General features: G+C 38.2%; 1 protein-coding gene across 3 annotated transcripts; it reads right to left on the minus strand.

The window, feature by feature from the left end:
* Nucleotides 1-1,700: 1,700 nt before the first annotated feature.
* On the minus strand, nucleotides 1,701-7,847 carry gjc4b (gap junction protein gamma 4b). Of its 3 annotated transcripts, none has more exons than XM_055214685.2 (3): nucleotides 7,626-7,847; nucleotides 3,288-4,431; nucleotides 1,701-3,169 (listed from the first exon to the last, which is right to left on the minus strand). In XM_055214685.2, the coding sequence occupies exons 2-3, from the start codon at nucleotides 4,402-4,404 to the stop codon at nucleotides 3,156-3,158; spliced, it is 1,131 nt and encodes a 376-aa protein (XP_055070660.1). In that variant the 5' UTR covers nucleotides 4,405-4,431; nucleotides 7,626-7,847; the 3' UTR covers nucleotides 1,701-3,155. The 3 variants fall into 3 exon arrangements, with proteins under 3 accessions (XP_055070660.1, XP_055070662.1, XP_055070661.1); XM_055214687.2 differs by lacking the exon at nucleotides 7,626-7,847 and adding an exon at nucleotides 7,194-7,344; XM_055214686.2 differs by lacking the exon at nucleotides 7,626-7,847 and adding an exon at nucleotides 7,065-7,189.
* Between the last annotated feature and the right edge of the window lie 7,412 nt (nucleotides 7,848-15,259).

A 15,259-nucleotide genomic window follows, 5' to 3' on the forward strand; every position in this document is an offset into this window, starting at 1 on the left:
GCTCAAGACTTTTGAAGTTTAACACATTCGCGTATTATCTGATACTTTGTGCTAGCATGTATAATTGTTTTATAATATATAATTATGGCAGCAATGGACTTATTTGACCATCCTCAATGCAATTAAAACTCATGTCTTTCAAAGTAAGAAAGCTTCAATGTGAATGAAGCACAACAGACAATATACACTGAGACAATGGCTGAAGCAACAGGAAGCAAGTCCGCTATATGGATACTCAGATCAGAATAGACTGAAATAACTGGAACAAAGTTACCCTCCAAGAAGCAAGTTTTATGTGTGTGGTGCGTTTTTAAATGATACAGTTTTTGCAAAAATATGTGATATCGGAAATATTAAGGCTTTGAGCAACCTCTGGATATTGTAGAAACAATTAAAAATGTTGCATAGCGTGTTTTTATTGATAACCTCCTAACACATTTAGGGGGTGAGAGTTGAACATAAAAAAATGTATCCATTATAAGGAACACCTCATTCTATAGGCATGGTTACTAGATTAATGCCGACAATCTGAAAACAGTATTTGTTACTACAAATGTTAACCTGGACCTCAAAACCAGTTTTAAGGGTAAATTTTGGGAAACTGAAATGAATACATCATCTGAAAGCTGAATAAATAAGATATCCATGGATGTATGGTTTGTTACAATAGGACAATGGCTGCGTCCAAATAAGTGAAGCGCTCTTAACGCACACTAAACCCACACATCGCTTCGGAGCAGAATTCAAGGCTAAGCGTATCACATCACGCATTATGTTCTGGATGTAAATCGTAAAACTTGCCAAGACCCCAAGACCTCGTGAGATGATGCGGAAAATTTTAATTGTAAGTTAATAAATGGATATTACATATTATTTTGGTAGTAAAAAGGAAGTGTTGCACATTTCATTTGTGCAAACATTATGTATTTTGTTAATAATCTGCAACCATTTTACTGCATAATTAGAAACAAATTAATTGTTTCGTTTTATTCAGGGACTACTGAATAAATAAACTTTAATAAAGTTGCAAGCACAAAACTAATTTTTTACAGGTGCAAAGAATTCTGCTTCTACAAGTGTTGATAATAAATTTCAGCAATGTTAATTTCAGAGTGTTTATGGGTTTATTTAAGAGAAAAAATATTTTTATAAATAAAAAACGAACAAGTCTTGGTGCAAATTGCTGCCACTAGCTGGATTGACATTTCTACACTTGCTAAGCATGTCCATCTGGTAATTTACTCTACATGCATGCTTGGGATCTTAACGCCAACCACTAGAACACTTGGGACAAATACAGGAAATACATCATGTAAATAGTCAAGTCGTTGACGGCAAGTGTGGGTATTAGGACACAGACAATATTTGGCTGAAAATCTGGCACAGGGTGCAAAAAAAAAAAAAAATTCAAATATTAAGACAATCGCCCTTAAGTTTCCCAAATGAAGTCCTTAGCCACACATTTTACTAATGATAAATTTATGGTAGGAAATTTACAAAATATCTTTATTGAATATGAATCTTTACTTAATATTCTATGATCTTTTGGCATAAAAGAAAAATTTATAATTTTGACCCGTACAATGCATTGTTGGCTATTGCTACAAATATACCCATGCTACTTATGACTGGTTTTGTGTTCCATTGGTCACATATTGTTTTTACCATTGCACAACAACAAATAAGTCACAGAAGCAAACTTTAGTTCAAAGGTTTATTTTAGCATATCACAAAATACATCTCTTACAAAAAACCTTACAAAAACTGATCAGAAAATACAAAAAAAATGAGATGACAAAACATTTATAGAAAAGTAGAAAACCTGGCCGTTACAAAAATGACTTCGTACAAAACTGCTGCATGATAACTTTTGTTGCTACTTTACCATATATAAAACTTCACACTCTATGGCTTTGAGTTCAGTTGTGTGATCTTATCGCCACTGCAAGCAAACTGCATTTGGTCAAACTCATTTGTATTTGCATAGAGAGGCAAAATATTGACTGATATGAACAGAAATCAAGATAAATGACCTTTAATAAAAACTGAAACGTGAAATGTAACTGAAATAAAGCCATATTTACTAGTGCTTCCAACTGCGTGAGGCACAAGAAATGCTTAGACATTCTTGAAACAATTCTCAAAAACGAAATATAATATTGTAACATAAGACTGCAACTATTAGTCTACAGAGAAGCCAAGAAATCAGTGGCATAATCACCAAAATACTTCTCATATACAACTAAGTAACACAATATGCAAATAAAATATCAAAAGCCTCTTTGTATGACAATAATTAAGATTTCACAAGTATTCAAGCATTTTCCAGGTTTCCTTTTTGTTCATCTGGACAAGATGTGACGCAAAACTTGGTCACGAAAACGGAGTGACGCTGCAGCTTCTGCTCGTACCTCAGACCTTTCCAGTTAAAGCGGCTAAATGTGAAACGCTCCGTTTCTACAAACCAACCCATGTTAAATACAGCAGCCTTGTCCAGCTTACAAACAAACAAACAAACACAAACTAACTGTGGTCCACTACTCAAACACAGAACGGTTTTAAACACACAAGCTAAACTAAATTTCTAATGTAGTTTTAAACTGGCTCAATCTAATTTTGGAATGGTAAAGATAACATGTAAACTCCAGTTTTAAGGCATTTTTGAGATGCAACTTTTGGCGCTTCCTAAGAAGTGTGGCAAACAAATGGAAGAACCACTGATTTCCCCCCACAAAAAATACACAAATAAATCCCCCCTCCCCGCCCCGAAAAGAGATGAAATACAGAGACATTGCACAGTCGCCTAGTGAACGAGGAGTTCGTCGTCAAGAAAAACATCTTCCTAACTAGCTTTTGGGCACTTTGGAGTATTAGGCAGACTGGCTAGTGTCAAGTATAACTGGCTGGTGAGATTCTACTTTGAGATCATAGCTTGCCGTTTCCTTGCCAAAATACTGCCCGGCACAATCTCGCTAATTCACCAGTCTGGACGCGCACACGTACTCATGTCAGTCTTAAGTTGATTCACGCACTTTCAAAGCAGCCAAATGTAAAACAAACAAACACACAAAGACTCCGTCCACTTTCCCAGTTGAGAAATGCCAGCCAAAGTTGGGGTGCTTAGCTGTACAAGAAAGCAGATGATGGCCTCTTCCTCAAGCACGGATTCCTGAGAGAGAAGAAAAACAGAAAAAAAAACTATGATACATTCTGTATGGCATTTCCATTGAGAACTAACAATGACGTTGATGAATGGAGCATACATCTGAATTTAAGTCACATCTTACCTTTTTCACAGGTGCTTCCTTGCTTCTCCTGAGCAAAGTTGAGTCTGTTTTGCTCGGCAGCGGTACCGTTGGACTCTGGACTGCTGCTGCGTGACGGACTGCTCTCTCCGTTCTGATAGGCCAGATCCAAATGCTGCTGGGCTAGTTTGAGATGTCTGCGCAGTCGATCGATGTCCCGCGATGATGCCTCGTCACCAAAAGACTCCCGCCCAGAGTCTCCCAAATTATACTCAGGCTTTATTCCCTTTTTCAGCGCAGTGCTGTACCCAGGTGGGGCGGAGGGTATCCTACAAATAGCACCGGTGTGCGGGCGTGCCATGCTATGGTGGCGTGCACGCCGCCGGAAAGCGTCGCGAATTCCGCTGATGCCCAAATGAAGGATCTCCATCAACGTAAGAAACAAACAGAGGCAGCTCACAGCATACATAATCAACAGGAAGATGGTTTTCTCCGTGGGACGCGAGACGAAGCAGTCCACCGTGTGCGGGCAGGGGCTCCGAGCGCACACGTACGATGGGGGGACCTCGAAACCGTACAGATGGTACTGACCAAAAAGGAAGCCCACTTCAAAAGTAATCCGTGAAAACAGCTGCAGCACGTATACCTTCATAAGCCCATCTCGCTTTATCCGACGGCGCCCATCGTGTTTAGGGGTAGCCTTCTCTGTCTTCTTATCCTTCTCTGGCAGGATCTCCTCTGCAATCATGGGGTCTTCTTCACCGTCATCCTCTGCCTCTTCGTAATCGCGGTTGGCCCCACGTTTGATCATGGGCATGCGTTTCCTGTTCTGCATCCCGTATTCGTCATCGTTCATGCGGGCGATCTTGTGCATGGCGAAGCCCAAGTACATAATCGTGGGGGTTGTGATCAAGATGATTTGAAATACCCAAAATCGGACATGAGAGAGAGGCGCGAACGCATCGTAGCACACGTTCTCACAACCGGGTTGCTGGGTGTTACACGTGAATTTACTCTGTTCATCGTAGTATATCGATTCTCCACCCACTACTGTCAATACGATGCGGAAGATAATGAATAAAGTCAGCCAGATCTTGCCCACAAAGGTGGAGTGGTTGGATATTTCATCCAAGAGTCGCGTTAGAAAACTCCAACTCATGTTTCTTGAAGAACTGCAGTCTCAGTGCTACAAGAGAAAAAAAGACAAGAGCAGCTGTTAATAAACATAAAACATTATGCATGATCCAAACATATCAAATGAAGAGTTGCAGGAGTCTGATTAATTAAACTAATAACTTAGAGATGCTAGACCAGGGGTCTCCAACCTTTTTGTAAGCATGGGCTACCATAATGGGCTAAACAATCTGAAGGGTTACTTTTTTGATATAGTCTACTCAAAAAAATTTTTACTCGATGTACTTGTTGATTGTTTAAAATATATATTTTTTTACAAGCAATAAATATTTGGTGGGTAACTCACAGACGGCGCAGGCAACCTGGTGCCCACAGGTACCATGTTGGAGACCACTGTGCTATACACAATGAGTGTCTTCAGAAAACTTAAAAGCACATTAAAATCTTTGTGGTTACTGGGCTCCGCAATTATGTATTGCCAGAAAAATGATCTCCAATACTTTTATTACTCAGATATTTTGGTTTATAAATGAAATATTGGCTACATAAAGACTTTAAATTATTCAAAAGTAGATTCAACCCTAGCAGTGAACCCTGTGCAAACTGTGAAGCTTGTTGTGTGCATTTGACAAAACCCACTAGATGGCGCTGTTATAATATCCATTTTCTCCCCATTCACAACCTTTCAGAAACCTAGTCACAGTTAAATAAACTTGATTCAAAGCAAATATGAAAAGTAATCTAATACTAAATATACCTAAAAAGGTCAAATACGTTGAATAACATTCCCTGACCGCAGTGATGTAGCACCTACTTCATAAAACATTCAGATCCCTTTATGCTTTAGCGAAGACTGAAAAACTAGACTTATTTAAACCCAAGACACTAAAAAGGAAAAGTAAAAACACGGTTTAACATAAATCGAAGGCCCCCCAACACGCTGTGGAATTGGCAGCACTATTAAAAATATCATCTGGACAGTAAATCTAAACCAGGCAACAAAAACGATCTGGGTCACAAACTGGGGTCCAGATATTTTCTATGAGCTTAAAGAAGATGGGGGTCATCCACGGGTCTAATCAACAACTAATAACCCTAAAATCACCACCAGCTCCAGAGAGTAAACAACAGGCGCTTCAGGCACAGTTGTGACTTGATTTTTCCACTGAGGATGGTGCGTGACCTTCCCAAAAAACATCTGCAAAGACAGATTCCCACTGTGGTCCAAGTTTTAATAAAAATCTTAAAGGAACTAGTGGTAACGTGCTGCCAATGGCCGCAACATTAGTCCAAGGGTTTACTGGTGACTGTAACATCAGAGGCATCAAAATCACTGTAATTTGTGCTCGGTACAAAACAACATATCCGCTTGCAGACAGCAGTACAATTGTGTGGTTGCCACATTGCACAGCTGGTGCCTAGTTGGCCCTCAAATTACACACAAACTCCTGAACCTGACAGATCATACAAGAACGTTCTCATACTTTTGGACCAATGAACTTTGTGACCTTTCTAACCATTTATCATTACTGTACAAGGATTTTCTTTGCTGCTAAGAGTTAAATTTTTGTGATCACATGTTTGATCCTTACATATTTAAATCTACCCAAACTCACCCGATATATCCCTCAATAGACAACTAGTTATCCCTTTCCCATGCATGGTAATAATATGCTTAAAAATTCCTTATCCTAAGGTTTTCCATGACTGTGGCGAATTGTATTTTTTCCCCTTATGAAAAAAAATGAGTATTAAATGACTGGCAGACCGTTGATCCCCAGCACCTCCTTAAAACCTAAACCCTGACCCTCCTCCACTCTTCAACTTAAGCAACAACCCACAGAGAGGAACCATTACCAAGTCAGGTATTAACTACTTCACTGAACAACGTGGCTTTGTGGAGAGTTGGAGTAAGGAGTTATATTTCCTGACCAGATCCTTAAGCTCTGGGGAAAGACAGGAGATTTAGCGTATACCTCAGAAAAATACTCAGAAAAGTGATGTTTAACCCCCTGAAGATGATTTTAATTTACGTAATGGCATGGTGCCTTCAGGATTCCAATTTAAAATCATCAAAAATATATTTGTGTTAGCTACAGTCTCTGGAAAAGCACTAACCTTATTAGTTTGATCAAATGCAAAGTTTATAAAAAAGAGAGAATAAAATTAACCTGGGTGAGGAAAAAGGTTCAGTGGCAAGTGTGGGCCATGTTCTGACTATAAAGAGTAAGTTAGTTTAGGACCACAACTAAAGTGTCTACTACCTAAAACTGTCACTCAGAAACACACATTTGCCTTTAAATATGCAAGGTAAAACAGATTTATCGCAATAAATATCGCTTGGAAAGTTGTCGTGATAATTATTCGCAATATCGCCCGAAACTAGGTGTTATTTATATGTATTGTGAGATACAGGCCTAACGTTATAATCAACCGGCAAATGCCTAAACATGATCAATTCATACATTTTTTAAACATTGCGATAGACAAAGGGTAGTTTGAAACGAACATAACGTTTCCAACCTACTTGGTTTAAACAAAACAAGGCTTTGTAATGTTATTGTGCAAATTAACCTAAGTTTATAAACGCGTGCTTTGTCGTTTGTCTTCAGACCAGAGACACATCCTAAAAACGGATGTAACGTTAAACGACTTAATATTAATGCAATGATAATACAAGAATACCTTTTACTTTCGAGAAAACCTTCAGATAAGACTTCAAAAGATCATTTTTAAAAGCATTTACGGTGTCTCCTGAAGAGCAACGTGTCGATGAAGAAGCATGCAAACGGTGGCGCGCGCGCGCTTAGTTACCTGAGGTAAATCGATGTCTCACGAGCAGCAAGTCATCCCAAACAGCAGCCTGGCTATTTTTTTCCTGCACAACTTACGTAAGAACGAGATAACAAGTCTTTATAGACCGCTAAGAGGGAGATTTGTTTCCGAAGTACCAAGAAAGTCAAAAAGGTTTGATATCTCTTCACATTTCTAACAAATTCCAATCCAGCTGCGCTTAAGTTTACTATTGTTCTCTGACTGAGCCAAACAAAATACAACAACGACTTCACAGAATCTCTACCAACTCTAAGGTCGTGATTTATTAATAAATCTATGAATTTATAAACCAGCAAACGATAAAGTAAAAAGTGACTATTTTGAAGACATGTGGGTGAGCAAAACGCCAGTAAATAATCCGTTGGCCGCGTCTCTGACTGTCTCACTCCGAATCGGAGCGGGAAAACGTACCTCGTTGAATCGATTTCCACACTGTTTCTCCAGCTATGTCCTTCCTAAAAGTGTCCACACGCTGGTTAAATATCACCACATCCTTCAGCTATCTTGAAAACCGCACTCTTCGGTTAAGTATGGCGGCGCGTATGTCCTCTATCTTTCCGCATGCAGTCGGGATATAGTGTGAGGACAAAGAAGAGAGGTCCCCTAAATGCTTCTGCTCCTCCCGCCTGCGTCTACGCACCCCACCCCCGATTGAAACCTGATCACCCGTTTATGCTCTACTGTTTATTTTTATGCGCGGTTTTATTTCTTTTTTTCACCTCAAGGATTTATTTTATTTTTATTACCTTAATGATTTTTACAATGTAATGTATGTCAAACATTTAAATCCAATTCAATACATTTAATTATATCAAGAATGTAATGTTTGTAAAAGTATGCAACCAAAAATTCAAGACTGGGGTACCAAATGTTAAAATAGGATATTGGACAAATTGGTCGACCACTATTCAAATACAAAAGTAGATAAATAATAAACCGAATATTATAACATAATAAACAATTATGATAACATTTTATATACCCGGACGCTCCTTATTTTAGATTTCATAGCTTTCTTTTGGATCATTGTAGATTTTGATGAAGGATTACACTACCCACATATTTATTTTATTGTTGTAGTATAAAAATAATTTTTTTTTTTTATGCTACACTTCCTTTTTCCTTTCAGGCTTAACTGTTGGTAACAAAGTAATTTTCCAGTTTAACTTCCTTTTTATTTTGGTCCAGACAATTCACGTTTTAGTTAATAGGAACAAGACTAAGCCAAATTCTTCCAGTTTTCAGGTAAAATGCACTTATACCTTATACCAGGGCAGATCCTTAACCAACAACTGAATGATAGAAACACAAAGTTGATGTTATGTCAAATAAACAACTAATGATCAGGGAAGGTATAATTTTTAAAAGCTATTCAAAACTTTTTGATTGATATAAAATTTTCCCCAAAATACATCCCAGTGTTCATTTAATCCATTGCAAATAAAAAAAATCTTTTCATAAATAATGCACAAGGGGAAATAAGTTATCTAGATAAGCACAGCCTGGATGTGACACTTCTTTGTTCACAACCAACAGCTTTCCTTTTTCCTGCGGTGGATGGTGCTCGGAAGTTGTTGTTATTTAAGTTCTTTCCTCCATTGCTTTTTCACAGGATGACGCTGTAGGAGGTGGCATGTGGGTTTGTTTTTAACAGTGCAACTTAAATGGACCAACACATAGTACTGGTTGTTTTGTTGAGGTTTTCAATATGCAATGGCATGTCATCTTAATATGTAAAATAATTGCCTGTTATTATAATAATTACATTGCGCACATTTTTTCAACCCAACTTTAACTTGGAAACACCAACCACCAATCAGAGGAACAAATGCAACAATTTACATTTGTAAGACTTTGAGAGGTGTTCGCAGGTTTGCTGTAATTGCATTTGAATGCCCTACAGAGGACTCTTATCAAGTTTAGTCTGACATTCTTTTGAAATTCAATCCAGGTGCAGCTCATTTGGTAGCACGTCTCTTTGTATCTTCTGGAATGTGATCTCCCGTAAGACATTACAACTGCATCACTATTAATAAAATTCCAAATATTTCAGCAGGGCTTACAGCATTTCTCTTACTATTGTTCATTTTCGGGTTGAGAATTTCAAACAAGTCCGTATTGAATTGCAAAGTGTTAGTTTGTTTAATGTGAGTACAGGCATGAATAATACCTCAAATCGTGCAGCTTGTTGTTTGTTTTAAACAACGTTTTTTTTTCTTGGTAGTCAATGAAACGAAGCAAGAAAGTGCGGACGAGTGCAGGGGAGGCCAGCGCATTATTATGACAAAGCGCATGTTTACATAAGGCGTAAGCAGCTGCAAAAATTTGTGGAAAGGCTTGACCACAGGCAACTTTGGTATTTTTATGTCTGGTTTTTCATGCCTAGTCAGCATTGTGGCAGTGAAAATTATAAAATAACAAAATAAGTGACTGAACTCTCTTGTGGAACCCAGCCCGTATTTTAAAGACCTGAAATTTTCTTTAGCTTTGAGAACCATAGTTGATTTTAAGTCTCATTTGTGTGTTTAAAATGACACAGAGCTTCGTTTAGATATATTTGTGTCGCTGTCTTTACCTGCACCTATGACATAAATATGATGTATAATAATCTCAGTGGTCATTGGATATATTTAAAGGGCACCTATTATGCAAAATCCACTTTTACAAGGTGTTTGCACATAAATGTGTGTTGGCAGTGTGTGAACACAACCACCCTACGATGAAAAAAATCCACCTGTTCCTTTTTTTAAAATCTCCATTAAACATACATTCACACGGAAATTCATGTCATTGGAGGGGCTTCTGCGACTCCGCTCGCTTCCTGTAATCACGTCACTACTAGAGCAAGCTCCTGATTGGTTAACGTGGCGCGTTTTTCCTCCAAAGTTCAACCACGGCAATGTACAATTCGTGCCATTTGCGCAAACGAGGCGGAATCGAGTCTACCGCGCTGTGCTAAACGCCTCATTCGCGCCGCAAGACCTTCAGACGCGTGTCAACGCGTCTTCACATTGACTTGATATTGAAATCACTTGCACTTGACGCCTCTAACGCTGCTGGTGTGAACGCAGCATTAGGAAATGAGCTGTAGCTCATTTGCATTTAAAGGTACAGACATTAAAACAGCGCTGAACAACTCCCACCCAAAAAGCGGCATTTTGGACATGCTATAATAAATGATCTGTGGTATATTTTCAGCTAAAACTTCACAGACACATTCTGGGCACTGAGACTTGTATTACATCTTGTAAAAAGGCCATAATAGGTGCCCTTTAAGTTGCACTGTTAAGTTATATGTGTAGCTGTTAGTTCACACAAACTTAAAAGTTTAACTTTACAAACAGGAAGTCTTTTGTAAGGAATAATGTCATAATACTCTCCATACAATTAGGCCATTAGTAATTTCACAGTGGCTCAGTGACTCTTTTGCTCTAAGACCAATTTTTGTTTTCTCTGGCTAGAGCAATTTTAAAATTATTTCGAACAAATGCCTGAAATTACTGGATCATAGAGAGATCCATCTGATAGCCTGCCAGTGAGATAAACAGAACCGTCTAATGTGGTTTGTTTCATGGTATTTTTTACTGCTAGCCACAATGCTTTTAACATGAAAACAGACTTTTCTATTCAAAACATGTGCAGGTCTAATCACTTGCATAGCAGCTTTGCCAGATGCCAGTTATTGTTTAATAAACACAAATACCCTAAAACACCTGTAGTTGCAGGGCATGGTACCACAGTGCTACATTCGTTAATTGAGCAATGTCATAAACATGCACCCAGTTGTTACGGCTTACTTTACAGTTCTGCATGAAAGTGGAATCAACTGGCTTAATCTTTACCACCTGTGTCGTTAAGCCTAATTTGTGCTTTATTTACGACAGTTTACTTTACTGTAACATAAAAGATATTGTCATTTTTAAAGATCCCTCACACTTAGGACCCATAAGAGTTGGTAATTACTTTTTACCTTTAGGGAAGGCTTGATTTAAAAACAGCGATTGTTTTATGTAGGTCTTATAAGTTAAAAAGTTATTTTATTTTGAGTGTAGCTTATTGCTACAAGTTAAGTTAAACAATTTTAACTTGTTTTTGTAAGTTATGTCAACTTGCCACAAGCAAAATCTTAAAATACTACATAAAATTGACTTGGAGAACCATTTTTTTACAGTGGGGTTAACTTTTATTGCAGCATTTTTTTTCTGACTTAGAAATCTTACTTAAACTTAAAAGCCTGTATTGGGTAGTTAACATATGCTTTTCCCCCAACACTAATATGGTAAAATGTTTTGAATGTATAGATTGCAGTAGTTCTTTTGTTTTATAAATATATATTGTAAAAATACCAATTCACCATTAAATGTTTATGGACGAAATAAAAAAAGTTTTTCAATGATCATCCCATTATAAAAATACAGTATAAAATATGACTTTTTGCAGACAGTAAAGTACCTGTAAAGTGAGCTACACATTACCTGAATTGGAGTCTGTTGACATTAAAAGAGCAACAAAGAGTCAACGTGGTCATTCTAAACATTTAAGAAGGTTGGGCGGTGAATGGTATGGTTACTGTTGGGAAGGGCTTTGTCATGTGATTGCTTAGCCATTTGGGGGTTGGGGTACAGACCAGTGGATGGGGGTTGGGCAGAACTGGGATTCCATGTGTTTTTCACCCTTGTGTGAGATGGAGGCTGTGAATCTCCTAATTCAAGAGGACTATCCTCCCTTTACAAGAACTGTCCAGTTCAAGGTGGAACAAAATACAGGATACAACAAAACCCCCAACCACGTTAGGTAAAAGGGCAGGGTGTTGCCATAGAACCAGACGGATCTGGCCCTAAACTCCCCCGACATTAAAGCAGATGGTTGGATGGTGTGGGGGGTTAAAATGAGCATTTCCTCAATGATCCCCATAAAATGTTTTTAAACGTTACAGCTTTTGCATCATTGGTTGTTTTCTTTAGTTACCTCAAAAGGTGGAACAAAAGGAAAAAATGTTAATGTAACAGACTGACATGTCTAAACCCAGTCTTTTGTTGGCATGATGGACCTATTTTGGTTAACCCATATGAGTACCTTAGGGGCTGTTTATACTTGGTATTAAGATGCGTTTTGTTTGATCGGATCACTAGTGAACGAGAGACACACATTTACGTTTACACCTGGTATTTTAATCCGTCTCTTTTGTCCACTTTCGACTTATTTTGTCTTTTCTGAAGGGGTGGTCTTTCGTTTAAACGTGAGCGGGAGAAATGATGGGTTTGAATTGACGCGCAGTAATATCAGGTCAGAGTCCATCGCATGTGTTGATAGTAAACATGCTGCACAACGTAAATGTATATGTAAAAGCTTTCTCTGATATTTCAGAGCAATTGATAAAATAAGCTCGCACAACTTTCACACGCTCTTAGAGGCTGTTTACAGCTGGTATTAAGATGCGTTTTGGTCGATCGGATCACAAGTGGATGACGCTGGGTGTAAAACGTTTGAGATTGTCCAGTGTCGACCACATTCAGAGGTAGTCGAAAACCCATTAGACTATATTTCGGTTTTGTGGTGTAGACGCTAATGTTGTCAAATGTGTTGGAGCAGCCACAAAAGACCACCTACTCTCCACTGATTGTTTTAATGTTATGTACCGAGGACAATGTTTTTACATTGTACCTGACTTCTAGCATCCACAGTGTTTGGCACGGTCTGAAGGTTATTATTGATCAAACTAAAGTGACTACTCTCTGCCTCCTTCATTTTTGTTTTATTTTGCGAGTGTGTAAAAGTTATTGCATCAATTGCTTATTTAATCACACTAGGCATGGTTGCCTTGAATGCGATTGTCCCCATAGGTTTGCACGTACACTACGTTTTTTCAATCCTGGCCCATGCAGGCTTTCATCATTAGGATGCAACAGTCTGGAAGAAAACAGGAAGTGAAGCTCTCCCAGAACAATGGACCACTGGTAATATTACATTTGTGGTTTTAATTGGGATGGAGTGACACACAGTGACTCAAATGCATAGCCTTACTTAGTCAGACATTTGATTATTTCGTTCAGACATTTTTATGTTATCGTGCTGTGTGCATCATAAAGTTTATACGGAGGCAGATGATGTTGAATGACTGTCATAGTTATGATGCCACACAGGCTTGTGCACAATTCAGAATTGAATTGAGAATGACTCCTAAATTCCAATTTAATTCTTGAATTTGAATTGAATTTGAATTGATGTCAAAAACAGGATCTAGAATTAAAAATCGAATTTGAATTAAAGGAAGCAGAATTGCAATTCAATAGAAATTCTAAGAAATTAATATACATATTATACAGTAAGTGAAGTGTTAAAAATGAAGCTTTCAGTATATGTCAGATATGATTGCATTACATATTCTAAAAATTATATTAGTTTGAATTACTTGTACAGATTACATTAACAGGAAATGTTTTCCCCCAGCAATTAATGTTAAAAACTCTAGTCACATAACAAATAAAGTTTTTTTATTGTAATTTTGTGGAACATGACTTCATTCCCCAGAATGCTTTACTTTAACCAAGTATTTGGAATGGTTGCCAAACAATTTTCCAAAGTAACTTTCCTAACACTGAATGTATGTGAGATTCTTTCTCTTGTGTGACTGTGGAATTTATTTGAATTGCAATGAATTTAATTCCACTTCCTGTCATTCCAATTCCAATTCCAATTCAACTTCCTGTAGGGCGGAGTCATTCAATTCAAATTCCAATTCATGAATTGAATGGAGGCCAATTCTGAAATTCTGAATTGTGCAAAAGCCTGATGCCACACTTGTTTTTCCACACTAAGTGCCCAAGTCAAGCGGGCCCGGGTGTGATTTAACCAAACAGTGCCTGGGCACAGTACAGAGAAATCACATTAGACAAAAGAACCAGGCTTTGTGGGGTCAAATGCGCACGGACACAGTTTGTATATGATAGTGTAAGTACTTAGTTGTGTTTACCATGCCCAGACTACCCAGCAAACATAGGTTAGACGGCAACGTCGTCTCCTCTGCCAAAAGGGGTTGCCGCAGGACGGCACAAATGTTGTACTATTGGTCCGAAATCAACGTCGTCTCCCCGTCCAAAATTAGTCGCGGTTGGACGGCACAAATGCACAACATGTCGTAAAATGCATTTATATACGCTTGTATACATTTGTATGTCTATATTTGTCTAAGGTTGCGTGTATTCAAAATTTTATGTCCGGGTTTTAGGTATTAATGTCCAGAAGAGGACATTTTTAGACGTGCACGGACCGTGCAGAAAAGACGTGTGATTCACGGTCAGATGACGTCAAAGACGTCGGTTGGATTTTCATTTTGGAACTATTTTTCAACCAAAGACTTTTGAAGGATTTTAAGCAATTATTCAGAGTCTCCTGGCCCAGTGTAAACAAGAACCTTACAATAAGTTTAGCAGTTTATTTCTTCACCTCTATGTGAACTAGTAACGGAAGCCATGGGATTTCCACAAATCAACACTGATGACTGAAAACTGGCAACGGAAAGTGTGTGGAGCATATAACACATCATAGTGAAGCAGAGTAAGAGACATGATATGTAAAATAACATAAGAAGTATCAAGTGTATAAATAATATTGACTAGATAAAGGTCTCTTAGGTATCAAGAGAACCATACACCCAGACACTCTCCAACTCATGCTTGCATGATGATGTCAGGTTCAGGCTTCTATCACCGAGTGGCCTCACAAAAGCCTTTAGTTACACCGTGGTTTATAGGTCAGCTATAACCCGAGACAGCATATTCTAAGGAAAACATTCACGCACACAAAGCACTTCTGTTTTAGGACAAACAGTCTCTAGGTATTTGGAATTTTGAGTAAAGGGGTCACATCTTGTAGACAACAGGACAACAGTTTAGCGGCACATTATTCACAGTTTAAAATAATGCATCTCAAAATACTTGGACAAAGAAAGTGACTGTGCATGCACGAATGGAAAACTTGATGACTTCCATCTGGTACACAATGTGCGGAGTGGGTGGGTGTGCGTTTTAGCGCACGGGTTGTTT

The sequence above is a fragment of the Misgurnus anguillicaudatus genome, chromosome 17 (assembly GCF_027580225.2).
Source record: "Misgurnus anguillicaudatus chromosome 17, ASM2758022v2, whole genome shotgun sequence".
NCBI classification, from domain to species: domain Eukaryota; kingdom Metazoa; phylum Chordata; class Actinopteri; order Cypriniformes; family Cobitidae; genus Misgurnus; species Misgurnus anguillicaudatus.